Source organism: Zosterops lateralis, assembly GCF_965231275.1.
Source record: "Zosterops lateralis genome assembly, chromosome: Z".
NCBI lineage: Eukaryota > Metazoa > Chordata > Aves > Passeriformes > Zosteropidae > Zosterops > Zosterops lateralis.
Window position 1 is genome coordinate 52,435,613 of NC_139800.1, and position 24,068 is coordinate 52,459,680.

At 40.7% G+C, this 24,068-nt stretch overlaps 1 protein-coding gene across 4 annotated transcripts in view; it reads left to right on the forward strand.

Moving 5' to 3' along the window:
* The window catches only part of LPAR1 (lysophosphatidic acid receptor 1), a 70,954-nt gene extending 65,761 nt beyond the window's left edge, over positions 1 to 5,193 (forward strand). For all 4 annotated transcript variants that reach the window (XM_083884551.1, XM_083884552.1, XM_083884553.1 and 1 more), the window contains one exon: positions 1,430 to 5,193. In XM_083884551.1, the coding sequence (XP_083740677.1) occupies positions 1,430 to 1,731 (302 nt within the window). In that variant the 3' untranslated portion in view covers positions 1,732 to 5,193. The remainder of the gene's footprint in view (positions 1 to 1,429) is intronic.
* The last annotated feature ends 18,875 nt before the right edge of the window (positions 5,194 to 24,068 follow it).

The following is a 24,068-nucleotide window of genomic DNA, read 5'->3' on the forward strand; positions in this document are numbered from 1 at the left end:
ATTTGTACTGGCAACTGGCAATTCACTCCCCAGCTTTTTGCATTGGTGAGCTTTGTTGGTCTGCACCATTAGTTTCAAGCAAACTCAGTTTACGGATGTTTTCTCATGTGTAAAAAGCCTTTGTGTGTGGTTTCTTGGTTGGTAACCAGTGTCTGTCACCTGACATGTGTTGCAGGCTTGCAGACCTCTTTGGAAAATCTTCTGTTCAATCTAGGTGGGTTTGCTGTCCAAACAGAAAGGTATCCAGCAGAAAGCTTTCAGTTACCACTGCCCCAGTTGGAAATTGCTGGCACCTTCTTAGCGGGCATGGCAAAAAGTCTGCATGCTGTGGGACCTGACGTAGCTGCTAGTTCTGCAAGACACCATCACTCAAGGAAAAATGGGAGCAGTATGTAAACAAATATATACCACGGTGACAGGAGGACCAGTTTGAAAACAGCACTCTCTGCTTAGTGCTGGGAAGCCCTTATTGCTGCTGCGTGTGCTAATCCTGCTCAGTGATGAAAAGACATTGGTTTCCACCTCAGTAGAGCAGCTTGGAAAATCTCAGGAGCCCTGTCTTTGTTCTGACATGATTGGTGTGTCAGGGTTTCCCCAGCAGTGCTTACATTTAAAGCCTCTCTAACCCTGCAAGGAATTACAATCTTCTTAGTTCAGTACTCCCAATAAAGTACAAGGCATTTGATTTAATTTCTGCATTGGGATCTGAATTTTGTTCTGGGCTTTGTTCTCCTCAGACCTTTGGAAAACAGAGAAAGGATGGGGGGAAGCATTTTAATCAGTGTAAGACTCTGGCTTTGACACTGTTGAAGCCTGATGAGCCTCTGAATTTCGATTGAATAGAGCCCTAAGAAAAGAAGTAGATCCCTTGAAGGACAGCATTTGTGTGCAAGAAGGATGCGTGTTTAGGACTTTCCATTACATAATGGGGCTGAAATGGGTTAACAAGACCCAGGCTTTCATTTTCTTGAGAATTGCTGCCTGTGCCACTCTTTTTCTATTACTGATGCTTCAGTCACAGCACTCACAGAAGGGTTTTCTTTGTTGTTATTCGTTTGAGAAGTACATTGCAGTATTGTTTCTCCTGATCAAGAGATTGATTAGTCAGAGGTCTCTAGCTGAAGGAAAAAATGTTCCTCATTATCAGCTTTAAATGTAAATGTATTTGCCAAGCAGAGTTTCAGATGGTGTGGGGCTGGGGCTTGGGGGTGTATCTTGCTCTTTTGATGTGCTGCCCATAACCATTTACAGATCTTTGAAAGGCATCCCTCTCCTTGGGTCACTGAAAAGAGAGTGTGGGAACAATGCTCTTGAAAGAGAAAATTAACCATTGCTGCTTCTGTCTGGATGGTTCTTGTGGTGTTTCGATGAGTAATGGTGCATTAGCATATTTGTGGACTTTGCGTTTTGTCTGTTTTTCTCTTTCTAGGTGCTTTCATAATCTGCTGGACCCCAGGATTAGTCTTGCTGCTCCTCGATGTTTGCTGTCCCCAGTGCAATGTCCTGGCCTATGAAAAATTCTTCCTGCTCCTGGCAGAGTTCAACTCTGCCATGAACCCCATCATCTACTCCTACCGAGACAAGGAAATGAGCGCGACATTCAAGCAGATCCTGTGCTGCCAGCGCAGCGAGAGCACCAACGGCCCCACCGAGGGCTCGGATCGGTCGGCGTCCTCCCTCAACCACACCATCCTGGCTGGCGTGCACAGCAACGACCACTCCGTGGTGTGACACCGCAGCCGGCCCTGTCACCGACAGAGAGCAGCGCGGTGGGGCGGGGCAGGCGGGGCCCCAGGGAAGGTAACCCACTCACATTTTCTCAAACACTAATGGACTACAAGTGCCTCTTTTCCAGGGGGCCTGACCTACCAGCACAGACTGCCCTGTCCACAAGATTGGCCATGCTGCAAAACCTTTGATTTCTACTTTGAGAAAGTAGAACGGGGTTGCTTTGCGGAGGAAGTCATTAATAGCTCATGGAAGGCCTTGCTGAGACTTTGTTGGACTTTGCTGCATCTTGGTGCCAGTCTGAATCAACTCTGATTAATTAAGCTTATACCTGCTTCACTGCATTTACATGTAGCCACTTAGTATTTTTAAAAAGGGAGTAAAGGGGATAAAAATATGCCTATCATTTAATAGACATGTAATATGTATCACCATCAGCATGCTTGTGATGAACATTTTCTGTGCAGGGAGTAAAACTGTCCTCTAGTCTTTGTATCCTTAGACACACTGTCATAACTACAGTAAAATGAAAAGGGTTTTTTCTAACACAGGCAACAGGAAGATGAGGAGAACTGACTCTTCTTACCTTCTTTACTGGTGTTAGAGAATGCATGTTCTGTGTGTATGCAGATTGTTTTAATTATGAAAAAAAAAGCTCTTTGTAAAGTCTGCTGGAAAGTAGAAAAGCATAGACTGTATTCCAGTGTTTGTTTAGATTATGAAATAAACAGTACTTTAGTCACAATGTATATAAGGTTCTTCTTTGAAGTGCAGTATGAAATTTGTAACATGAGGGGTACCAAGTTTTTTATGGATAAGTTCTTAATGTAGGACACATCCCTAAGGCTCTTAAAGGGCTACAGTCAGCTTGGTAGATTGCAAAAATTGTATTTATGGCATATTCTTGGAATGCTTTTCTTGTTAATGGCAGAAATCATATGCATTTTTAATGGGGAAAAAAAAGGTATATTTTTATGGAACTTTTCTTGTAGCTGAAAACAAAACACCTTCTGCATTTTTGCACTGAGAAATAATGTAGAGTACCGTTCAAATGATGCCCCCTTCATTTCAAAAGCATTGGGCTACTAAGAACCAAGGCACAATTTTGTTTTGTGAAGTCAACACTTCACAACATAGTCATCCGTTGCAAATGACTGGACCATATTAGAGGTAGTAGCCACACATGTACACTGCTATAAACACCTGTGGCAACAGGTGGTTTTTTTAATATGAGACTGTTCCGAGGAGAAATGTCACTCATGTGAATATCAGTTGCCAAGAATCACTATGGTAAACAAAGCTCATTAACAGGGTTAAATGTGAGCAAAGGTGGGATCTTGCTGATAAAAAACTTGGGACCTCTTTCCAGGAAATTATGTGTTCTCCTAACAATGTAAAATATATCAATAGTAAATTCCTGGTACTGTTTACATCATTGTAATTTGTCTCTATAACAAAAAGAAAAAACAAACGAAACAAAACAAAAAATTTGAAAAAAAAAAACCAAGAAAGAAAAAAAAAAAACTCACAAAAAATAACCCACAAAACAAACAACAAACAAACAAACAAACAAGCAAAACCCTAGAGATATATATCTTCCATTGTACCATACTGAAATGTAACTTAAGGGATGATATTCTCCCTTTTGGGCAGGGGAAAAAGGAAGGTAGAGGGTCAGCCCATCAAAATCCAGTGTTTTCAGCATCTCTTCCTTGAAGGAGATGCTTGGATTTTATGCCTCCAAGCATAAAATTGCTTGGAATACACGGTTCCTTGCTGAGAGAGAGAAGAGAAACAACTGAACAAAACCTGCCTCCACTGAATAAACTGAGTGTTTTGACACTGCCTTCAGTAAAACTGAAATCTACCTGAACTGTGGAGCTGTTTCATGTGGACACTGTGGAAGGTGGAGTAGACAGAGAGAATAAGCATAACATTGTCTGCCAGCTGACCTAGGTTTTTAATATATCCACTCGCTTTGAACAAAACCATAGGGGTTTTTTTCTGACTCTTATTTGAGAGCAAGTGAATGTACAGGTTGATTTGGTTTTATTGACAAAACTGTACTGAGAAACAGAAGACCAGACTATGTGAACTTTTTCATTTAAAAGCATCTGCTTGCTAATCCACTTACAATTTTTCCCTAGTTCCTGCTCAATACTTGAACTAGTGCAGGTAAGCAGAAGAAAGGAGAGGGTAAGTCTGCCTCCAAAGCCAGGGGACATCTGACAGAAAAACTACTTCCTTTTCTCAAGAGTGCTTGGAGTTCCTTTCTTCCTTGGGTCCAGCAAGACCACTTTTTCCTAGCATCCCCACAAAAGTTGAAGATCATAGACACTTTATTCTAGGGTTTTAGAGGTTTTGGGCTGGGGAGCTGCCCTTTCCAAGTATTTTTTTCAATGCTGTTTACATGCTTTTATTGAACCTCATCTGGATAGGGTGGGAGGATAATGTTAAAAATAGCAGCAAATCATTCACCCTAGTTTAACCTCCTATAAGTCTGGTGGATATTGAGAAGCCATGGGTGAATAACTTGAAAACAGGGGTGGTGTGGTTGTTTGAGACATGGGTTGGGTCCAGAGGCTTCTTTTGAAGACAGCTGCCCAAGGGAATTTTCTGTCGTCATCGTGATTATGACAGATGGCAGTTGCTGTCCAGGTACATTGATCCACCCAAGGAGGAACTCAACGATTTAAGAAGCTGAACCGTTTGAACTCTTAGCAGCAATTAAATTACAGTTGTCAGGTACATTAATCCAGGAACATGTCTAGCAACAGGTGGCTTTTCTTCTAAAAGGAGAAGTGCATTGTTTCAAATGGGATTGCACTGAAGAGCATTGCTTGGAATTCTGCTAGAGGAACTCACTGAGCATATGGCTGCTGTATAAAAATTTGATTAGTGCTTTGTGTTGTTGACATGTTGCTCCTATATCCATAAGAAATCTGATCTGTGAATTGAGTAGTTCTTTGCAAGCTAATGAAATTAAAGCTCCAGTGAGCAAAGAGAATAAAAACCTGAGCCTGGAATAGAAGGATTCATCTGCTGTGTTCCTTAGAATGATTCCAGCCATTTGTTTTCATCTCAGAATTTTTTTAAGTTTTGCTCTTCTATTCAGATTTTCCAGCCTCATTGTGCAGTTGTAGAACTCACTTCTGTTATGTGAAAACATGGTGCAAAGTACTTAAGGAAAAAGATTGCCCCACTTATTTTAACTTATCTCAAATTCTTCAAAAGGTTTTAGAAGACTTCTTAAAATACCAACAATCCTCCCACAGTCATTAAAATTCTTTTGTTGCAGATTGCCTCTGGTCCAAGTAAATCCTCTTGAAGTTCAAATGCAGTGGTGTTTGTGTCAGCAATTGTAGTGGTGGGGAGTTGTGTATTAAAAGGAATATTATTTGCGACCAAGGAAAATGTGTTTTTACACTTCATGTATTTTCAGTGACAGTATAAATATGAAAAATTATTAAATTTTTATTTTTAATTAAAATTAAATTAAAAAGATGGCCTTTAAATTTTAATTCCCTGTTGCTGTGATATATAGAGAGGCTAGGTAACTCCTTGGTCAGGAAAAGCATGACCTTTTTATTGAAAATATATTCTAAGTATTTTGACACATTGTTTTTCTTGTCAGCACCGTTTTTTGTTCTGAGTTTTCTGGGATCCCTCGGCAGCTTCAGGCAGGCTTCTGACTAAGATACTAAAAGCTGGGCAGATAGAAGAGAGGGCAGACCAAAAAAAGACTTTTTCAGTTATTCCTAAAATTAAGCATGCCTCTCTGTCCATAGTGCACCAGTAATGGAGTTTTTTTAAATAGTTGCCACAAGATTAACCTTCCTTTTTTTATTTTCTTTTTTTAAACTCTGCCTTTGCCAAATAGTGACAGCTGTAGCAGCATTTAAACAAGTGAGCAACAAAGGCTCAGAGTAGGATACTTGGTGGAAAGGACAGGCCTGCTATCTTCATGGGGCAAACTAAGCCTGGGTAACTTGGATGTCAAACAGGAAAGGACAAGTCTTATGTCCAGTGTTTTAGTTCTCCTTCCTCTGCTAAGAACCTTCTCAAGATCAATATAAATTTGTCCCAGTATGGGATTGCACTGAAATGAGACTTTTTCGGTTGCTCCGTGCATGGACTATCTTTTGATCTGTACTGGTGTGGTGGGCAGGGGTCCCCGGAACCGTGTGTCAGGGGAAACTCAAGTGGGCTCTGCTTCTGAAGCAGGTTTTGTAGCTTTTTCTGACCTTTGTGTTGCCTCAAAAATATGCTATCAGATACCATACTTAACTACTGTAAAGCCACCTGAGGTTTCTGTCTGTGACACTGCTGCAGCCGTATCTGTCTGCAGTGGGTATCCACAGACAAAAATCATGCAATCTTTTCTGTGAAAGAAATAAAAGTCCACCCTGCATATTGCTCTTCCCAGGTAACATTAAAGAGAACCCACCAGGTGGAGAGGCTTTGATGCAAACACCCTTGGTCTGTCTTTCAGTCTCTGTGAATCAAGGTGATACAAAGCAGAGTGGGCGGACACATTTCTCTAGGGCATTGTCCCCACTCCGTTCAGAGGCCTGGCCCCATTCCTGGTGTCCCTGTCATTGTTCTGGGTCCTTTCTGACTGGGAGTCTGGATGTAGCTGGCAGAGGTCAGTCTTAGCATACTGGATTTTTTTTTCCATTTGCAGAGGTAAATACAGGCTCTTCGGTCCTGTTAAAGGCTTTTCCTGTTTATTGCAAGTGTACCTGTCATGTCCATTCAAACCAGTTCTTGCTGTGAGGCATCAATCTGTGCTATTCACTGATGACTTTAAGGAGGGGATTTGCAACTGCAGTCTCATTTGTTCAGACAAATTGCTTGGGCTTTACTGTTTGGGAAAAGGCCACTACCAATAGAGAGTTACATATTGGGAAAGAACACTACCAATAGAGAGTTAGCTTAAAAAGTACCAATGCTCACAGCTGTCCAGCACAGCTCCTTAAGAAAATGTGCCCTTATCTTTCCTTCCATTTTCCTCTCTTAGAGGATTTTCTAAGAAGCTATTCACCCAGCTCCTCCTTTCTAAATCTATCAAGGAAAAAAAAGAGGTTGATATTTAAAACAACCAAAACACCCAAACCAAAAAAAAAAAAAAAATTATATATATATATATATATATATATATATATACACAACAAAAACATCACAAAACAAACTTAATAAAAACCTCCAAGAAAAACACAGAGCACAAGGATATTAAACTATGTTGCTGTCTTCTGCGGTACATGGAAATCCAACACACTGATAGCTGCCAACATTTTAACAAGAGCCTCCGTGAAATGCTCCCATTTGCCTGTGATAAAATTCTGATAACCAGAAGTGTGTGTGGGAGACTCAGGAATCTGTTAATTTTTCCTGTTTAAATAAAGCCGTGTTTGTAATTCAAAAGTATTGAGAGAGCCAATGAGCTTTGGCAAACAATTATGTTACTAAGTGCACTTACTGTAAATGTTTAGAAGCTGTATCTAGTACAATAAAGTATTTGGCATGTGTAATATGGAGTGTGAAAGAAATACCCTTTTTCGGGAGAGCTGGTATTTTTTGCATGTGGAGGGGAATTTATCAAAGACTGTATCAAGGCTTGTCTCTTCTTAGAGATAGCAGAGGACTAAAACACAGGGACAGCAAAGGGACAGGTTATTTCCAGTAAATCACTTAATCCATTCTGTTTGTGATTCTTATATGATCCCCTTCCTTTCTTTGAAGTCTACATTTGCACCATTTAACCTCAGACTTCATCTTGTTGCTATAGAGAAAACATTTCCTGCACAGAGAAAACAAACTTACTGCTTCTTTTCCCACTTCCTATTCCTTCCTTTCTCCCTCTGCTTTCTTCCTGTTCCTTTTGCTCTTCACCTTCCTTTCCTTCTTTTTGTGCATGGACATGTTTCTTCTACAGTGTGTCCCCATTTTTTATTTAACCATAGAAGGTTGACTAAAACAAATCTGGTTGGCTTATGTATAGAAATGGATGTGTCCACGCATAGATCTGCCATAGGAAGGGGGCAGAAGTGAAACAAAATTATTCTTTCAGTGCTGTTTGAGTATAGTTATATAAGACTCTATTATACTGCTAAATCCTATTTCACATTTTGAAGAAAAGAGGACTTATATAAAGGCTTTATTAGCTCCCTGCCTTTTTTTTAGAGAAGGCAATCGCTTACACACTGATGGAAGCCAAGTGTTTGCTTCAGCAAAATGACAGAAAAAGAAGTTGGTGTTCCTAAGCGTTAATCACTCTAAGCATTGTTAAGTACCAAAATAAAAAATGAGAAGAGTTAAAGTTTTTTCATCTCCCCAGATCCTGGTGATTCATGACTAATGCCTTGGTGCTGGGCTTTCCATGGCATGGCACGTGTAATGTAAAGCAGCCCCACGGAGCTTGATTGCTGGACATAAAGCGCAGAAAGCCAAAACACACAATTGCAAAATAAATCACATCTCATGAAAATGCACTGCAATGCCTCTGGGATTTTCTGCTTAAGCCCTGGATCACCATTTGCTCGGAAAGCTAGACTGTTTATATGGATATCTGTTAACATTAAATACACAACACGTGCAGCACCACAGCTCGCAGCCTCAGCGCGCAGTAGGAGAGGCACAGGGCAGGAGCTCTGGGAGCAGAGAGCCAGCACATCTGAGATCACAATGCCCAGAGCCTGCACTGCACTTCTCTGCACCGCCTGGGCCAGCACTCCCTTCCTGCTTTGTACCTTTTTGTGCCTCTTGAGAACAGTGTGTCTGGGTGGGCAGCACTGCCTCTCATGAGCTGGACCCAGCAGGAGCAAATGCAAGTCAGCCTCTTTCATGTTTATCTAAAGCCTTTCTCCCCTTGACTGCTTAGGCTTCATATGGTTACAGATCTGCTCCCTCCTCTAGCCCATGCATGCCCAACCTCATGCTGAACATTCTTGTCACCTCTCAGAGTCCTTCCAGTTCCTCATTTATGTTGCCTTTCTCTTTGCCTCCTCCAGAAGACCTAAACCATCTTTGTAGCAAACTTCAAGGTGACAGCCAGGTCAGCACAAATGCAGTTCCTTTGTAATTCCCTGGAGGACACAGTAGAAATAAAGTCAGTAGTCAGCATGTCACAAGTGGTGTTCCAAGGGCCCAGTTTTGGAGCCAGTTCGGTTTAATATCTTTATCAATGATGTCTGAAGTGTGTCACTATCCCTGGAGATATTTAAAAGATGCATAGATGTGGCACTTAGTAGCATAGATTGCTGCTGGGCCTGACAGTGATAGGTTGTTATAGTCAATGGTCTAAAAGATCTTTCATAACCAAAACCATTTTATGATTCTGTGGGAAATAAATAAATACAATATATAGAGGAAAAGGAAGTGAAAAATTGTGAAAAGTAAGGGACAATGCAGAAGAGACTCCCCTACCTTCTGTGCAGAATTTGGTTTATAACCCTTTCAAAGGCTTTCTGGCAAGGAAAGAATTCTTGGTTGTGGCTTTTGTTCAAGAGGAAAGAATAATGCCCCTTCTGTGGCACTACTTTTTTTATTTCTGATGAAAATCTTTGTTGTTTCAGGTGTATCTAATATATTAAGAGATCAGAACACCAATTGAAACATGGAGAAGCCTTCCATTTACCACCCACACTGAACACAAAATTAAACTGTTTTTATATAAATGGTGTTTTACCACTCAAAAGATTGAAGGATTCTTCAAGAATTACTGGAATAGGTTGAGGTTTCTCTATTTCTCTGTTTTTCCAAAGTTCATGGTATCTGGATATTTTGCAGCTTATTCTGCCACAGATTTTTAAGTTTGTACATTCTTCTTGTCCTCAAGTGTCTCTTTGCAATCCTGCTTTTCGAAATATGTAAACGCTTCTTAGTTCAAGGGAGTTACTCAAAAATGTGCCTGATTTGAGCTACTCCAGCTGCTACTGCCTTCCAGACCCCTCTCCTGTCTGATCGCACAGTGATGTCTGATTTTGAGCCACAAATGTATGTCAACAAGTGACAATTATTTTGTTTAGAAATTCTTGTGTCAGGGAAAATGTCAGTATCATATATATGTCTCTACAGCTGATGTTTTTCAGGCAAGCTGGCTGCCCATATGTTGTTTCTTAAAGAGACTCATCAGGAAAACAGACTTTCCTTAGCTGGACTGAGTTAAGGGCTTGAAAAAGGTGACTGACCTTTCTTTTATTTTTGAAACATGATTCCTACATCTTTGTATGAACATGCTTAGAGGTGAGCTGTTGTTTAGTCTTGAGATCACCTGTCCTTTTTCCTGCTGTTCAGACATATGCTCACTCCTGTTCATGCTCCTGAAAAAGCATGCATACTTTCTATAAAGTGGAAAACCTGTTTTTCAGTGCACATGCTTAAAAGCACAAGGCATCCACACCTGATCTACCAGACAAAGTGCACAGAGAGTGGAAACTGAGACCTTGGCTGTCAAGGACTGTCTTTTCTTGACATCTGGACACATGCATAGTCTGTGGTTTTATGTCTCTTTTGGTATGAGAACACTGGACATGTTCAATGACATGCTAAGGCCACACATAAAACACAGTCATGACACAGGCAATGATTTTGCTTAGCCAAACTCCATGAAAACTTTCAGGACTGGAAAACTTGCATTTTGAAGGGTGTATTTTTTGATTTTTATTTTTTACTTCTGTGTAGAAAACTGGAAAATAGTGGGCAGCATTACTTTTCTTTTCTTTGCAAGCAGAACATACCCTGAATCTAAGTAAGAGTTCCAAAATCCTGGGAAAGCACAAAGAACAAGACTAAAGGCAGAAACTACTTGTTTTTTTGTTGTTGTTTTGTTTGGGGTTTTTTTTGTTGTTGTTGTTGTTTTTTTCCAATAACAATCCATAGATGACAACTTCCTTTTTTGAACAAACCATGTTTAACCTAAGTGCTGTAGGAAGATTACTGTGCTTGAAAACTGTGAATCTGCCAGGTTCTGAACCTGACCTGCACGCTGTGAGCTCAGGGAAGGGGAAGCAGTCAGAAAGATTTTGTTCACCCTCCTGTCATGGCTGTGTGGTGTAGACGGTAGCAGCAGCGGCTGTGGAGGGGAAGTCACTTGTCTCTCTGAGGTGTGAAGTCAGCCCAGATGTGGGCAGGTTTGCCAAGGCAGCCCCACCAGGAGCAGCAGCCACAATCAAGCCACGGGGCTGCATTGCAAGAGGGACATGACAAAAAATGTTTGCAAGTAGTTATATGAAATTGAGACAAGCTGGACTACCCTCTTGTCTGCCTCTAGCACTTTACAAAGAGGTGGAATCTCTGTGGAGATACAGCAGAACACCACTAAATTGAGATCGAAGGAACCATATGGTTATAGTGAACCCATAAAATGGATTGTAGGGATTCAAGACCTGGCCCAGAGAGCAAGGATATAAATTTCGTCTGGGATAAGGCTTGTTGTCAGGAGCTATCACAGTGCTCCACAGTGAACTCAGGATGAGATCCTCTGCACAGTTCTTAAATTGTGCTTCATGGCTATAACTCAGCCAAAAAGGACAGGTCAAATAACTTAGATAGCTTTGAAAATATGAGAGGGTCCTTCCAGGTGTGTGTTAAAAATAGCGGCCTGCTGGCCCCTCTGCCTCTCCAGTGAGTACTGAACAGCAGACAACTCTGGCTTGCATTGCCTGGCCCGAAGGCTGTGCTGTGGCAGCAGAATCCATCCCACAGCAGGTACTGCGAGCAGGATGCATGTATCTTGCACATAGAAGCAAGGTGTGGGATTTTCTTTTTGTCTAGGATTTGAATAGCATTTTAAAAGTTCCCTGCAGCACAGTAACAGCCACAGTAGACATTTTTTTATTCATGTGTACACCAGGCAGTAGTGAAAGAAAAAACATCTAGGTCATCTATGCAAAATTCAAGTTCTTGCTTTTTCTACTCGTCTTCTAATGAACAGTGGTATAAAAGGAAGTCTTTATAGCATTGTTGGGGTTTTTTTCTTAATGTCTGTGCTCTGTTCTTTTACTTGAAAGGCTACCATTTTCAAAAGCATTTGCGTAGCTGAAGCAGCATCAAGATTTATTACAGTAATTTGGCTCTTAAAAAGTCAAAAACAGTTTTCTTCACAAGTGCCTTAAATATGCACAAAGATGGCTGAATCTATTTTATTGAGTTTGATGAAAGAATCACAATTCAGCTTGTGTCAAGATATCTGTGTTAATCTCCTATTGTTTGTGCCAGTCCAGGTAAATCTGGTTCAGGAACTAAAAGAAACTGCACCACTAAAAGGCACCTTTGTTCCAGTGTCTTGCGTTTCTGTCTGAAGGTACAATATTGAAGGAAAACATCACATCCAGTCCAACATCTGCCAGTGAAATTTTTCTAGTGTAAGCCATGGACTCCTAAGTAGCTCAGACACTTTTGAAAATATTGCTCTCCATCCAAATAAAGTAAAAGAGCAGCCAATATTCAGAATAAGTGGCTTTACTAGTAATGTTGCTTAAAGCAACCTCCCACATGCTTCACCTTCAGTGAGTAACTCCATAACTGAAACATCTGGAGGTGGTCCAAACAAAACAGTGTGTTTTCCATTAAGAGTGGAAAAAAATTACACAGCATATAAATTTACAATGAACCCATGTTATTTGCTATGAACTAGCAGTGACATACATGTGATTTTAGTAGAGAAACCCCATAATTTCATTAGTTAACATTGCAAATCAAGCATACAATGACAAACAAAGCAGATCCAGTCATTCATCAAAGAATTGTCCATCAATAAAGCTCCTGAGCCTTTGCAATCCCACCACCGGTCTGAGTGGGCTTCTGCCTCCTCTTTCTCCTCCTTCCTCCCTAATCATGCCCAGCCCATTTGTGGCAGGATTTGCCCCCCACAATCAGCAGCGGAGCATTGCTCTGAGGAGGGCTGTGGCTCTGGTCCCAGTGCTTGCCCCTCTCCTGGGGCTCAGTGCTGATGCTCAACGCTAGTACATGGTAGGATGCAGCAGTCCAGACACTGCGCCAGCCCATGCTTTCCTCTCTGGTCTGCCTCTAATCCAGAGACCCAGGACACAGTCAATATATGCTAGGAATAATCAAAAGAAAGAGGAAATACAGCCAGATGAATAAAATATTGTGCCAAGAATCAGAACATAGAAATTATGCCTGGCTCTGCCACACATTATATACAAGTAGGCAATTAGCCCTCATTATTTGAGTTTTCCATTTCAGTAAGGGGTATTAGGTTTATGCCCTCTGCTCCCTTTTTACCATGCATTCTACAGTATGGAAATACCTCATTGTAATGTGTTTTTGCAGAATCCAGAGCAATAAATGAATGTGTTCATGGGAAAACATTTCCAACAACAAATGAGACCATTTCTACATCAGGACTCGAGTCACTCTGTTAAACAACTCTGTCACCCAGCTGACTCATTCTCAACTCAGGCGTGAACTGGTTGGTAATCTTTTTACCTCATTCTTGGAGGAGAATTTGGACAAGAAACAGGGAATTACATAAGAATGCAGTTGGACACCAAAAAGTAGTAATGAAGGAAGAAAGCAAAATATATGTTCAGGGATAAAAAACTAAAAGGAGAATTATAGAAAAAAAAATAAAACTAATGGATTAAATGCAAAGGTGGAAACCTCCTTGTGATTAGGCTTTGCTGAACCACAGACAGAAAACTAATGGGCTGCTAAGCTTGATTTTCTGCAGGCCTGGAAATGAGGAAGCCATCAAAGGAACTGCTGAAAAATAGGATGGTGGAGTCCATCAGGAAATGGCTGTGTTTCCTGAAAACCTGGAAGGGTTGAGTTAGTCAGCAGGTTTATCATTTAAACAACCTCAGACCCTTACAGCTGCTGAGGTTATGGAAAATCAATGGGACCATGTAGGCCTGTGGAGTAGTGTTGAAGGGGAGGCTGTGGTGCTTAGGAAGAGAGAAATAAAGGAATGGGCTTTGCCTGAAAAACAGGGAACAGAGACATTCAGCTCCAAAACATTACTAAAACACAGAGCAGCATTTGTTAGAGCAGACATAGGTAACAAGAGATCCGTTATGGAGGATCTTGGCTGGAACCTACAGCATCAAACTCACTAGTGACTGAGATGGTTGCTGGATGGGAGCATGAATCCACCACAATATGAAAAAACATGACCTGAATTTTCCCTGGTTTTCTCCACTGAAGTTATGGTCCTTTCGGGCATGGTGATTCCCCAGGGGCAACCAAGAATTTTCATTCATAAATACTAAGATAAAATGGGAGAAAACAGGCTCTGCTGAGCATGTCAAAATGACCCTCTGTGTGCCAGCTGCAAGCTCACTGGGACTGATTTCCACCACAGTCTTTGTGGGATGGAGGCCAAGCCATCCAGCTGCCAGCCCATTTCCTGTTGTGTTAGTTCAGTTGGACTTATTTCTTTCCTCCCCTTTTTGGTGGCTGGAAACATGTTCCTTGCTTCCCACACCAGAGCCAAGGCCATGGCCACAGCTATGTTTTGCTGAAACAATCAACCTGATGCTCTCTTGAATTTTGTTGTAAGAATTAAGTTCAGAAGGAAGGTAGTACAGTTGCTCCAAATAAGCCTCATGACAAAGTGCTTATGTCTCTCTATAGAGACTGACCAAAAGGCAGAAAGGATTTCCCTCTACAAGTGCAAACATAACTGAATGTGAATGAGGCATCCAAGACAGACTAAGCTGGTGCTATTGGAAGGGATTTCCTTCTAGCATAACTGAAATTATGAAATCCTAATGGTCTCAGGGCACATGAAAGCCTTCTCACTTAAATTGTTTTGCAAAGACTTTTGAGTTCAGAGGTCTGCGACTCCTCCCAGGACACTAAAAGTGATGCAATAAAAGCCTTGCTGACTTCACTTCGGGTGGGAATATCCCTGCCATGGAAGGAAGTAGGGTCTCACCAATGGTTCTGGGGGCTGAAGCCAGCACAGAGTTTCCCATATTGCCTAGCACCAAGCATCTGTATGGGATGTTCAGGATGCTCAGAATGTGAGTACCCTCTCAGTCCTTGGACATCTCCTTGGAAACAGAAGAGAAGCTACCACAACAGAGATTTAACTGGAATGCACAATTCCAACCATTCATGTCTACTTTATTACCACATTTTTCCATTAGGTCAAACAAATGCTCTTCAGGCAGGCCATTGGCCCTTTTTAGGAAGAAAAATAGTATTCCTTTTTTATTAATTGTCCATCAAATTTGCTCTTCAGTGCACAGGTGGGAACTACTTCTTCAACAAGATCATTAACTTGTTTGCACAGTTTTGCAGATAGCATACCCTGGAAAAATCAATTATCACAGGTTTAAATTCCTACTAAAATAAATCTTTTAAGCTGTTTGCAGAACCATATGTGATGAAATACAGGAAGTGTTATTACTATCTACCACACAGTTATCGTCTTGTCTCGTTTCTCTAGAAATACCAGATGATCCTGTTGCAATCAGAAAGTCAAATCCAGGTGTATGTCTCTAAGATTAAGATCAAGAGCTGGGCACTGCCTTCTTTTAAGTAGCAACTATAGCTGTCTTTGACATAATCTCTGAAAACTCATGAAAATAAAAACAAAAGCCAAAGTCCATACAGATATTCAGGACAAGGGTAAAGTTTCCCTGTACCAAGGACTGGTATTAAGATTCTGAGCTGTCTCTGTGGCAGTAAGCAATTTGGCACTGGAAGGCACAAACGTGGCTGTGGGTCACTCATGGTAATTGGGTGAGTGTTGGCCTGGATCCTGGATTTCCTACTGTCCTAATCATTATCATCATAATATTCTTGAGGTTTTTTCAAGGTAAAGATGAAAATTGTAGTTTGAAATAATACCAGTGCAGTGACTGAGATTTCCAAAGAAAACCTTTCCACATTATTTTAGATAGAATTAGTGCTAACCTTGTCACAACCAGTGAGAATCTTAAACCAACAGTTCAAATGTGTTTCAGAGAAACATTTCCACCCTACTTCACAGTCTCCTGCTGCCACTACAAATTGCGGGCCATTCATAGCATACATATTTTGGAGACTTTTCAGAGGCAGGAGTGGTTGTCAAAAAGCTGGAGCTCTGAAGTCAGGTAGTGATCAACATCTACTGGGGATAATGCCTGTTCTCTGGTACATTATCCTCTTTGGGGAGCAATCATGTGTTTGGAGACCCAGTAACATGGTGGCACCCTTGTCAGGAGACAGAGGCACTGTTGATAGTATCAAAGGTAGGTTTCAGAGTAAGTGGAACAACCTGCTTTTCCTGTAGTTGTTTTTATATATTGTAGACATTTAAAACCCGGTGTTCATAGAACATGACTATATAGATGTATTTACTTTTCAGTTTTTCAAAGGTGTTTGTCTGCTCGTTGTTCTTCTAGAAATCTAAAAAATATCTGAGGATAACACTGTTAATCATTTTTTTTGATATTCACTGCACATAGTCTGCCACCTACAATATATTTTGCACTGGTATACAGTGATTTTCTTTAAGGTATTTATTATTCGGCAGATAAGTCAGCATCCAAAAGTAAACTGAAAAGAAGAACAACCAGGAATACAGATGCAATGTTTGGCATGTAAGTTCCTTCTTCAGCTCACTTTGACCATGTGGTGAACTGCTCTCAGGAGGCATTTCCAAAGTTTGCACATCTGCTGAGGGGCGACTCACTCCCTCATGTGAAAATCCTCACTGTGTGGAGATTTTTATTATAAACAGAGGTCATGGGGTGGTGTGGAGGGAGGAAAGCTTAGGGAATGTGTAGAAGACTGTAAAAGCTTAGGGAATGTGAAGGATACTTTTGGTGTATGATTTATTTGCCAAAATTATGATCTTAATCAGCTGAAGAATGCTCACAGCTTCACGCATAAAGATGAAGCATCTCTAGAAAATACCTAGAATTTCTGGCCTCCAAGAATTATTTGTGGGAATTAGAAGGCTGGTTCCAGTACATCACTAGCCCTTGCAAATCCCAGAATGTGCCTCTCCCATCTCCAGATGCAGCAGAAGGGCTGAGGAGCCAGAGCTTCTCTGCAATGACTTGCCTTCAGCAAACTCTGAAGTAAAAAACAGCAAACTCTGACAGAGTAAACAAAAGTCATGCAGTTGAATGAGACGGGGCTGCTGGAGGTCTTTCCAGAAATGATGCATCATACATTGGCACAGATATGTCAGGAGCATTGACTGCATTTCCTATTATTTTGTGAATGAGCCTTCATAGTTGTTGTGGTAAGGAGAGAACTTAGCTGAACAATGACTCTAGGAAAGGGATGTCATGACAACATTCACAGTATGGAGAGGTTTTAACAGCAGGAAGGGAGAAATTTTTTGGGAAAAGGAAGTTTTGGACCTATAAAGAGGAAATGGAAAGAAAGCACAGCCTGCATAGATAGAGGGTTTTCTGTCTGATCCAGGCAATGGTGTCACTACAAAGTAGTTTGAGAACTACTGCTTTGGATATTCCAATCCAGTGCATGCAGTTTTCACTCAGGAAAATGTGTCTTTTATATAGTTGTTTTAAACAACTTTCTTGTGATTTCAGAGGTGCCTTTTTCCATAAGATGTGGCACTAACTACCCTGTTTCTGAAATTGGTGCTAGAATGCCACTAACAGGTAAGGAAAACAGCAAAACCAGTACAAAGACTTTGTTTAGAGTATCATTCATCAACTACTGTGGGATGGAAATAGCTTTTAACTCATATGCTGACACAACCCAAACACCAACAGCCAGGAAATGCTTATGAATCCAACTGAAACTGAGCTACCAGCAGACCTGAGAGAGAGAAGGGCTGGCAGGCATCTGTCCTGAGGCATCTGAGAGGAAAAAAGAAGCATTGCTGTAGCAAATAGAAAATATCACCATCTTCCACCAAATAGTCCTTGCATGCCAGAGGACTTCAGAGTACTTTACAGAACAGCTGTATTGATGCCAGCCTCCCAGGATGACCTTGGGAGAAATAGATCAAACCTTGTGGGTTGGCACAGGAGAATCTCTTCACCCACAGCTGTCATCTCTCTGTGGTGAAATGGGAACATGGAAATCCATTGACATTGCACACCTTAGCTCTGCATCCAGAACAGGCAGATTAATCATCTAGTCTGTCTTCTAAATTATCTTAAAGGGAATCAAAACATGTTCTTCTGAAGAAAGTGCGCAAAGCACCATAGGTATGTGAGCTGAGCTGTAAAAAACTATCCTAGTATTTGTGGCTGCTCATATTGACAAGTCTCTTCCTGCAGCTGGAAAATATATATTTCAACAATGTGATGGCCAAGGGATTAGTGGAAATTCTTGTGGGTTGGATTCTTGCAAGAAAGGGTGTTACTAAGTGACCTTTCTTCTAGAGGTGGTCTGGAAAAATCTAACTGCCTGTAATAACTCCAGACTGCAAAAACTTAGTTTGACCACTGTAGAAGCAAAGTGTCTTCCTCAAAAACAAAGGAGAATTCCTCATTTTCCACCAGCTGGAGATCTTGATTCCTTCGGCTCTCCTCCCACCTACCAGGGCTCTTCCCTCTTTTTACCTCTCCATCTCTTCATTTTTCTTTGACCATGCTTCTCATCTTCCAAGGGCTTCCTGACTCAGTGATGCTCTGCCAGTCAGTTCTACTTCCTGTTGATTCCTTGCTTTGGCCAGGGCTCTTTGTGTTTACTTTCCATTAGAAAATTTCTTCTATTTCTGGGTCATACTATTTACAAGAGTAGAACCTGAAGATGAACTCAATCTTTCTATCTTTCAGAAGTTTCATTTAAGATACACAACCCTCTGGTTTGAGCTCAACTCTTAGTCTTATGAAAAAAAACTCTTATCTGGAGCTCTGGCTGTCCCAAGCACAATTCTCCAGGAATATTCAATCTCAGCATTTCTTTGTGTCCAAGTGCTGTAAGAAGAGCAAAAGCAATTAACACAATTCAGGAAGAAATGCAGCTCCAGAAGGACCTCCAATGACAGCTCTCAACAAATCAGCTGCACTTACCTATCTGAAAATATGCCTATATTGCTACCTTCCTCTCTCTCCTCTCTCTCTCTCTCTGGCCTCTTGTTTCCCCCATCTGTGGCGCATTTTCATAAATATAGGACAAAATTATTCTATTTCCTGAATGTTTCTGCATTGCCTAGGACCATAAAGTCCTAACTTTACAGACAGCCCTTGGATACCACCAGGATTTTTTGCAGCAAATTTAGACCCCTTAAGTTAGGATATGTTTTGAAGATTTGTTCCAGCAAGAAGAATAAAAGTTTTGGCATTTCACACATGCAATGATCATCACAAAATTATAATGGTTTTTATCCTAAATGAGTCCGCCCTACAAAAAGAAGTATCTGGGAGGCTCTTTTCTGCCTATCCTTGCATGTTAAAGCAAGAGAAAATTTGTGCTGTCAGAGAAGTGGCATGCTAAACTCATAAGCTGCATACTTGGTGGTGTGGAGTGTCACATGTGAGATTCTGCCTCACTCTGTTGCTAAGCCCTTTAAAATGCTTTCGAACAAATAGACAAATACTCCTCCAAGGACTCTGATTCTATTATAAAACTGTCTTTTGGATCAGTGAAGATAAGAATCAGACAAGATATCTTCTGGTGCTCTATGGATTCCAAAATTTGAAATAATCTTGCTGGAGAAAACAAAGTTGTGACTTTGGGGAGCAGTTAACATGATTTTAGAAAGACACAGGATAGATTTGCATTTCCTGGCCATTTCTTTCCCTTTTTTCACATTACTTTGTTTAATTTTTCATATGTATTAGAATTTCTCCCTTTTGTATTGCATAAGCATTCCTCTTTTGTAGTGGTATGCTATTAACAAAGATGCTGCAGCAGGAATAAAAATAGATGCATAAATGGTAATAAAAATATCTTCCCATTTATTAGACCCATTGATCTGTGACACAATTGTGATGATTTTAGTGGGACTGAAAGAATAGTTAACCGTAACCTGGGCAAGGAGTCCCAGCTTGTCCCTGTTGCAGGTTTGGGGTCACTCCTGTAGTCACAGTCATAGGTGAGTGGCTGTGTGCGCACAGACTGTTCAAATCATAGGGGAAGTCTGAGGATTACTTCATACAACTCATTAAAGACTATTCCCAGCCCAGTTCCTATCAATAGTCTGGTTAATAAATCAAAATTCTTTGAGCTGGCAACTGTTTTCCATGAAACTGTCCTGGGATGAATTTTTGGTTAGCCACAGAGGCCTGCTAGTAAGAAAAAAATTTTCTGAGTAAAGAGCTAGTATGGGATTTTTATCAAGTTGCAGTGGTACAACCATATGCAAAGATGAAAAATTACTCCCAAAGTGACTCTAAAGAAGGGGAAAAAAATAAAATTACCTCATGCCAAATCTCTCCTTGCCATCACATGCCTTGAAATTAAAACTATAGGAAATCATTAGCAGGTTTTGTAATAAATCCCATTACTTTTAATGAAAACTGCTACAGAGTTATGAGCACAATTTCTGTTAATTAGCACAGCCCCATCAAAGTGACTTTTCAGTTTCAGAAACCTAAAGTTTTATCCTGAAGAAGATTACAGAAAAGGCGAGTCATTCTAGTAGCATAGATCTATTATACAGGACTCTAAATATCCACCCACCAGACAGGAAGGGCATCATGCACTGCAGAGCAACTTCAGTTACAACTTGGATGGAAATTATGTTGGAAAAGATTTATAATAGGTTAATGCAAGATTTCAAAAGTTTCCTGTTTAATGTGTGTAATGAAGGATTTCAAGTAACTCTGAAATAAGTAAAGCATAGAGGTAACTCATTGCCCTTTGGACTCTTTAAAAATTGACTAGTCACTAAGGGAATCTATTAAGCACCTACTAATAAACTTTTTTAAGCCATTTTTATAAAGCTTCCATGAAAACTATGATCTCTGTTTAATTTCTAACCCTTCATCTACAAAAGCCCCTCTTTTGCAACAAATAATCGCTGCCCCTACTTCACTGGAGCTCATTATATGATTCACTTATTTCAAAGGAGATGTTCTGCAAGTACAGGTTACACTGATTAAAGAAGGCAGAATCGATCTCACACCCCCTGTTATTCTAAAAGTGGAAATTTTTTTCCATAAAGAAGAAGAAAAATGGCTTCAGATTCATGGAGAGATAGCAAGTATGAGAAGTTTTCAGACAGTTGTAATGCAGAAGTCAGAGCCAGGATGGGTGAGGCTCTGTGTCTGTCAGGCACTTAGGAGAAGCAGATAACACACCCCTTCAGATGACAAAACCACCTGCCCTGGCCCTGGAAAATGCATCTGTACTCTGACTCACTTGTTAAGCTTACCCTGCCTTGTCCTCACTGTTCTGCAGAAAAGTAAAAACTGACTGTTTGCTTTCACAGAAAGAAAGAGCATAAAATAAGGCAACAAGGTAGTTTTAATAGCTTGGCTCACAAAGCTAGGAAAAACCCCATCACACAATTAGAAAGTCAGATTTTCTGCACGTCAGTTGAGATTATTAGAAAACATTCCGTGGAAACCTCATGAAGAGGTGTTTGGGGGTTAACTAGTTTCCATTTTATTCTCTGCATAGCTGGGTGCAGTTTTTAAGGACTAACCATCCTGAATTAGCACAGCGGAGTACTAAGGACACATCTGGCAAGGGAGGACCTTCAGAGACTCACTTTGGACATGGAAATGTTAATAGGGAAGGTTGGCACAAGGGCTGAAACTTGGAAGAAGTGCTTGGTGCTCTTAGGGAAGCATGAAAGGGAAGGTTTTTTCCTCCAACTTGCCTTGTATTCAACTATAGGGTAAAGAGAAGAGCATCTATTTTACTATATTGCTTTTTGTCAGCTAAAATTTTTCTTGAGAAAGGTATTAGGTTTTCTTCCCTTTCTGTTTCCTTCCCCTTTATTTACAGTCCCTTTATGAAAGCCCAGGAGCACTGTGTGGGTGCATGGCTGTGGAGTGGTCCTGCACAGCGTGGTTTTTTCTCTAGTTTTGCATACTTCTCTGCTTTTTTTTCAGCTGCATGCCCTCTCTGATCACAGACCCCTCCACTGTGTGTCACTCATGATCCATAGCTGGGCCATCTGTAGATCGAGACCTTGAAAACTGAGCCTCTGACATGTTGGCTTCACCTTGTCCCTGCCACTTCCCACAGCCCCAGCTGGTCTCATATCGCCCTATAGTCTTCATGGGCTTTTAATGGATCAGCACCTGGAAATCATGGGGATACATGAGACATCTCCTTTCCCCATAAATGCTGCTCCATCCACAGCAGCAGGAAAATTATGTAGATTGGTGTGATTTATGTCTTGAGAAAGCTGGTATTTTGCCAGCAACCACTTTCTAAATATTTTGGATGGAGATCTAGCTTTCAGCATGGTTAAATGCCATGGATATCATGTTTCCTCTTGCTGTCAGAAACTGAGCTACACTAGCAAAAGCAAAAGGAGGAACACTTTTGGGAGGAAGAGGAGTTAAAAAAGCTTTTCACAAAAAAAGAAGGCCAAAGAGCAGGAAGCAGTAGGCTGCCCAGGATAGATGATACGGCCTTTGCATGAGATCTGCTTGTAATAATATAATAGAAATCCTGAGCCATATGCCATTGTTACAGTGCCCAGTGGAACAGCCCTGCTATTTGCCCTTTCAGAGTCTTGCATTGTGCAGGAGAAGCACAGTGCAAATCAAAGGGACTAGAAGAGTGGCTGTGATTCATTCCCATGAAGGTTTGGTGCAATGCAGACAGGTGGCAATAAAGCTGCTGGCTTTCATGAAGGAAAACGTGTACTTTTTTTTGTCTTTGAAAACATATGGTGAGTGCCTGCGTAAAGTTTGCCAGTTCTGAATTTTCTCAAGGTGTTTAATACATTAATTTGATTATTTTGCAATACAGTCTTCAAAAACTGTCCCGTTGTTGGCTTATCTTTCAAGTCAGACCATCTGGATAAAGATATCCGTCAGTTTTGTCACTGTAAGACAGCAGGGATCCACTTGTTAGCTGGATCATTGTATTATTTTGGCCTTAGGCAAGAGACGGAGAAAATGATCTGTGCAGGCAGACTTTCAGCCATTTTCTGTTTTCACCAGGAACTTACCCTGTTACTTTTCACCTCTCTTGGCACACTTGCCATGAAGTTACCTGTTTGCACTTGAAAATATTAGACGCTTTTCTAATTGGCAGCAAGTTTGGGCCCAAAGACCTTAAAGTCAGATCTTGACCAGTTCTTTTTGCTGAAATAAGGATCCTCCCGGCACTGAACTATGATTTTCAGCATCTCCAGATCTTCATTACATTCAGGATAAAAAGTAGTTTCTTTTTTATTATTATTATTTTAATCGATAGAATGAAATTAACTGAAACAGTAGGTCTCTGTGATATTTCTAGCTGGCATGAAGCCAAAAATTACACGCATATCAGAGATAGAGCACACTCTTTTTGGTACAGTTCTGGAAAGAACAAAGTTTCAGCCTTTCAGGGTTTTCTGCAGTAGCCCTAAGGACTTCTTTCATACTTTCTGCTTTTTACTCTCATTTCATTTTAACACAGTCATGCTATGTAAATCCAGCAATTCAGGCTGCCTTTGAGCATGTGACCTTGTTGCATCTTTTTAAATCATATATAATATCAAATGTTGACATTAACTTAATATAGTTTCTAATTCACTTAATCATCTGATAAGAAAATATATGCATACATAAGTGCTTTTTCTGTTCTGTCACAAAGTAATTGTGTCACCTCTTTTTTTGGATCTTTGGCAGCCTCTTTCTTCAGCATTTTGTAATTTCATCTGGAGGGCTGTTTTGACGTAACTCTTTGTGTGCAATGAATTATTGTGTAACAGTATACTCAAAGCATGAGATTGACTAAAGGAATACATGGAAACATTAAAAATCTGTGGTGTGAAACTCGGCATTAAAACCATATGGTGTTCAGCTATGCCTCTGGTTATGTCAGAGGTTTCATGCAGAGCACAACCTCTGAGCAACAAAGACCATGCTTGTTACAGATTGTTTGATGACCTGTGCATTGCTTTGGTACCACAGTTTAGCAGTAACTCTAGACTCAAACGTCCAAAAGTTGTGGCATGGCATTAGAAGCCATTCATAGTTTAAAACAATGCCTTTAGGGTACTTTTATTTGTCCCTCCTCTGGAATTTTTCCAGCATATTCCTATCAGCTACAGAAAGGTTCAGAGCAGATGTCCAGACTCAGACTTGAAATCAGTATTTGCAGAATTTTTAATTTGAAATTGAATAAACTGGGATGCTTATGTCTGAAACTAGATGGGGAGGTCACTTTGTGTTACTCTTTCATCTGCTTTTTGCCCTACACCAATTAATCCCTGATCACTCAGGTCCCCCATTTCCTGCAGAGAACTGCATGGTCAGGTTTTGCAAGCTGCCTTAAAAGGCTCA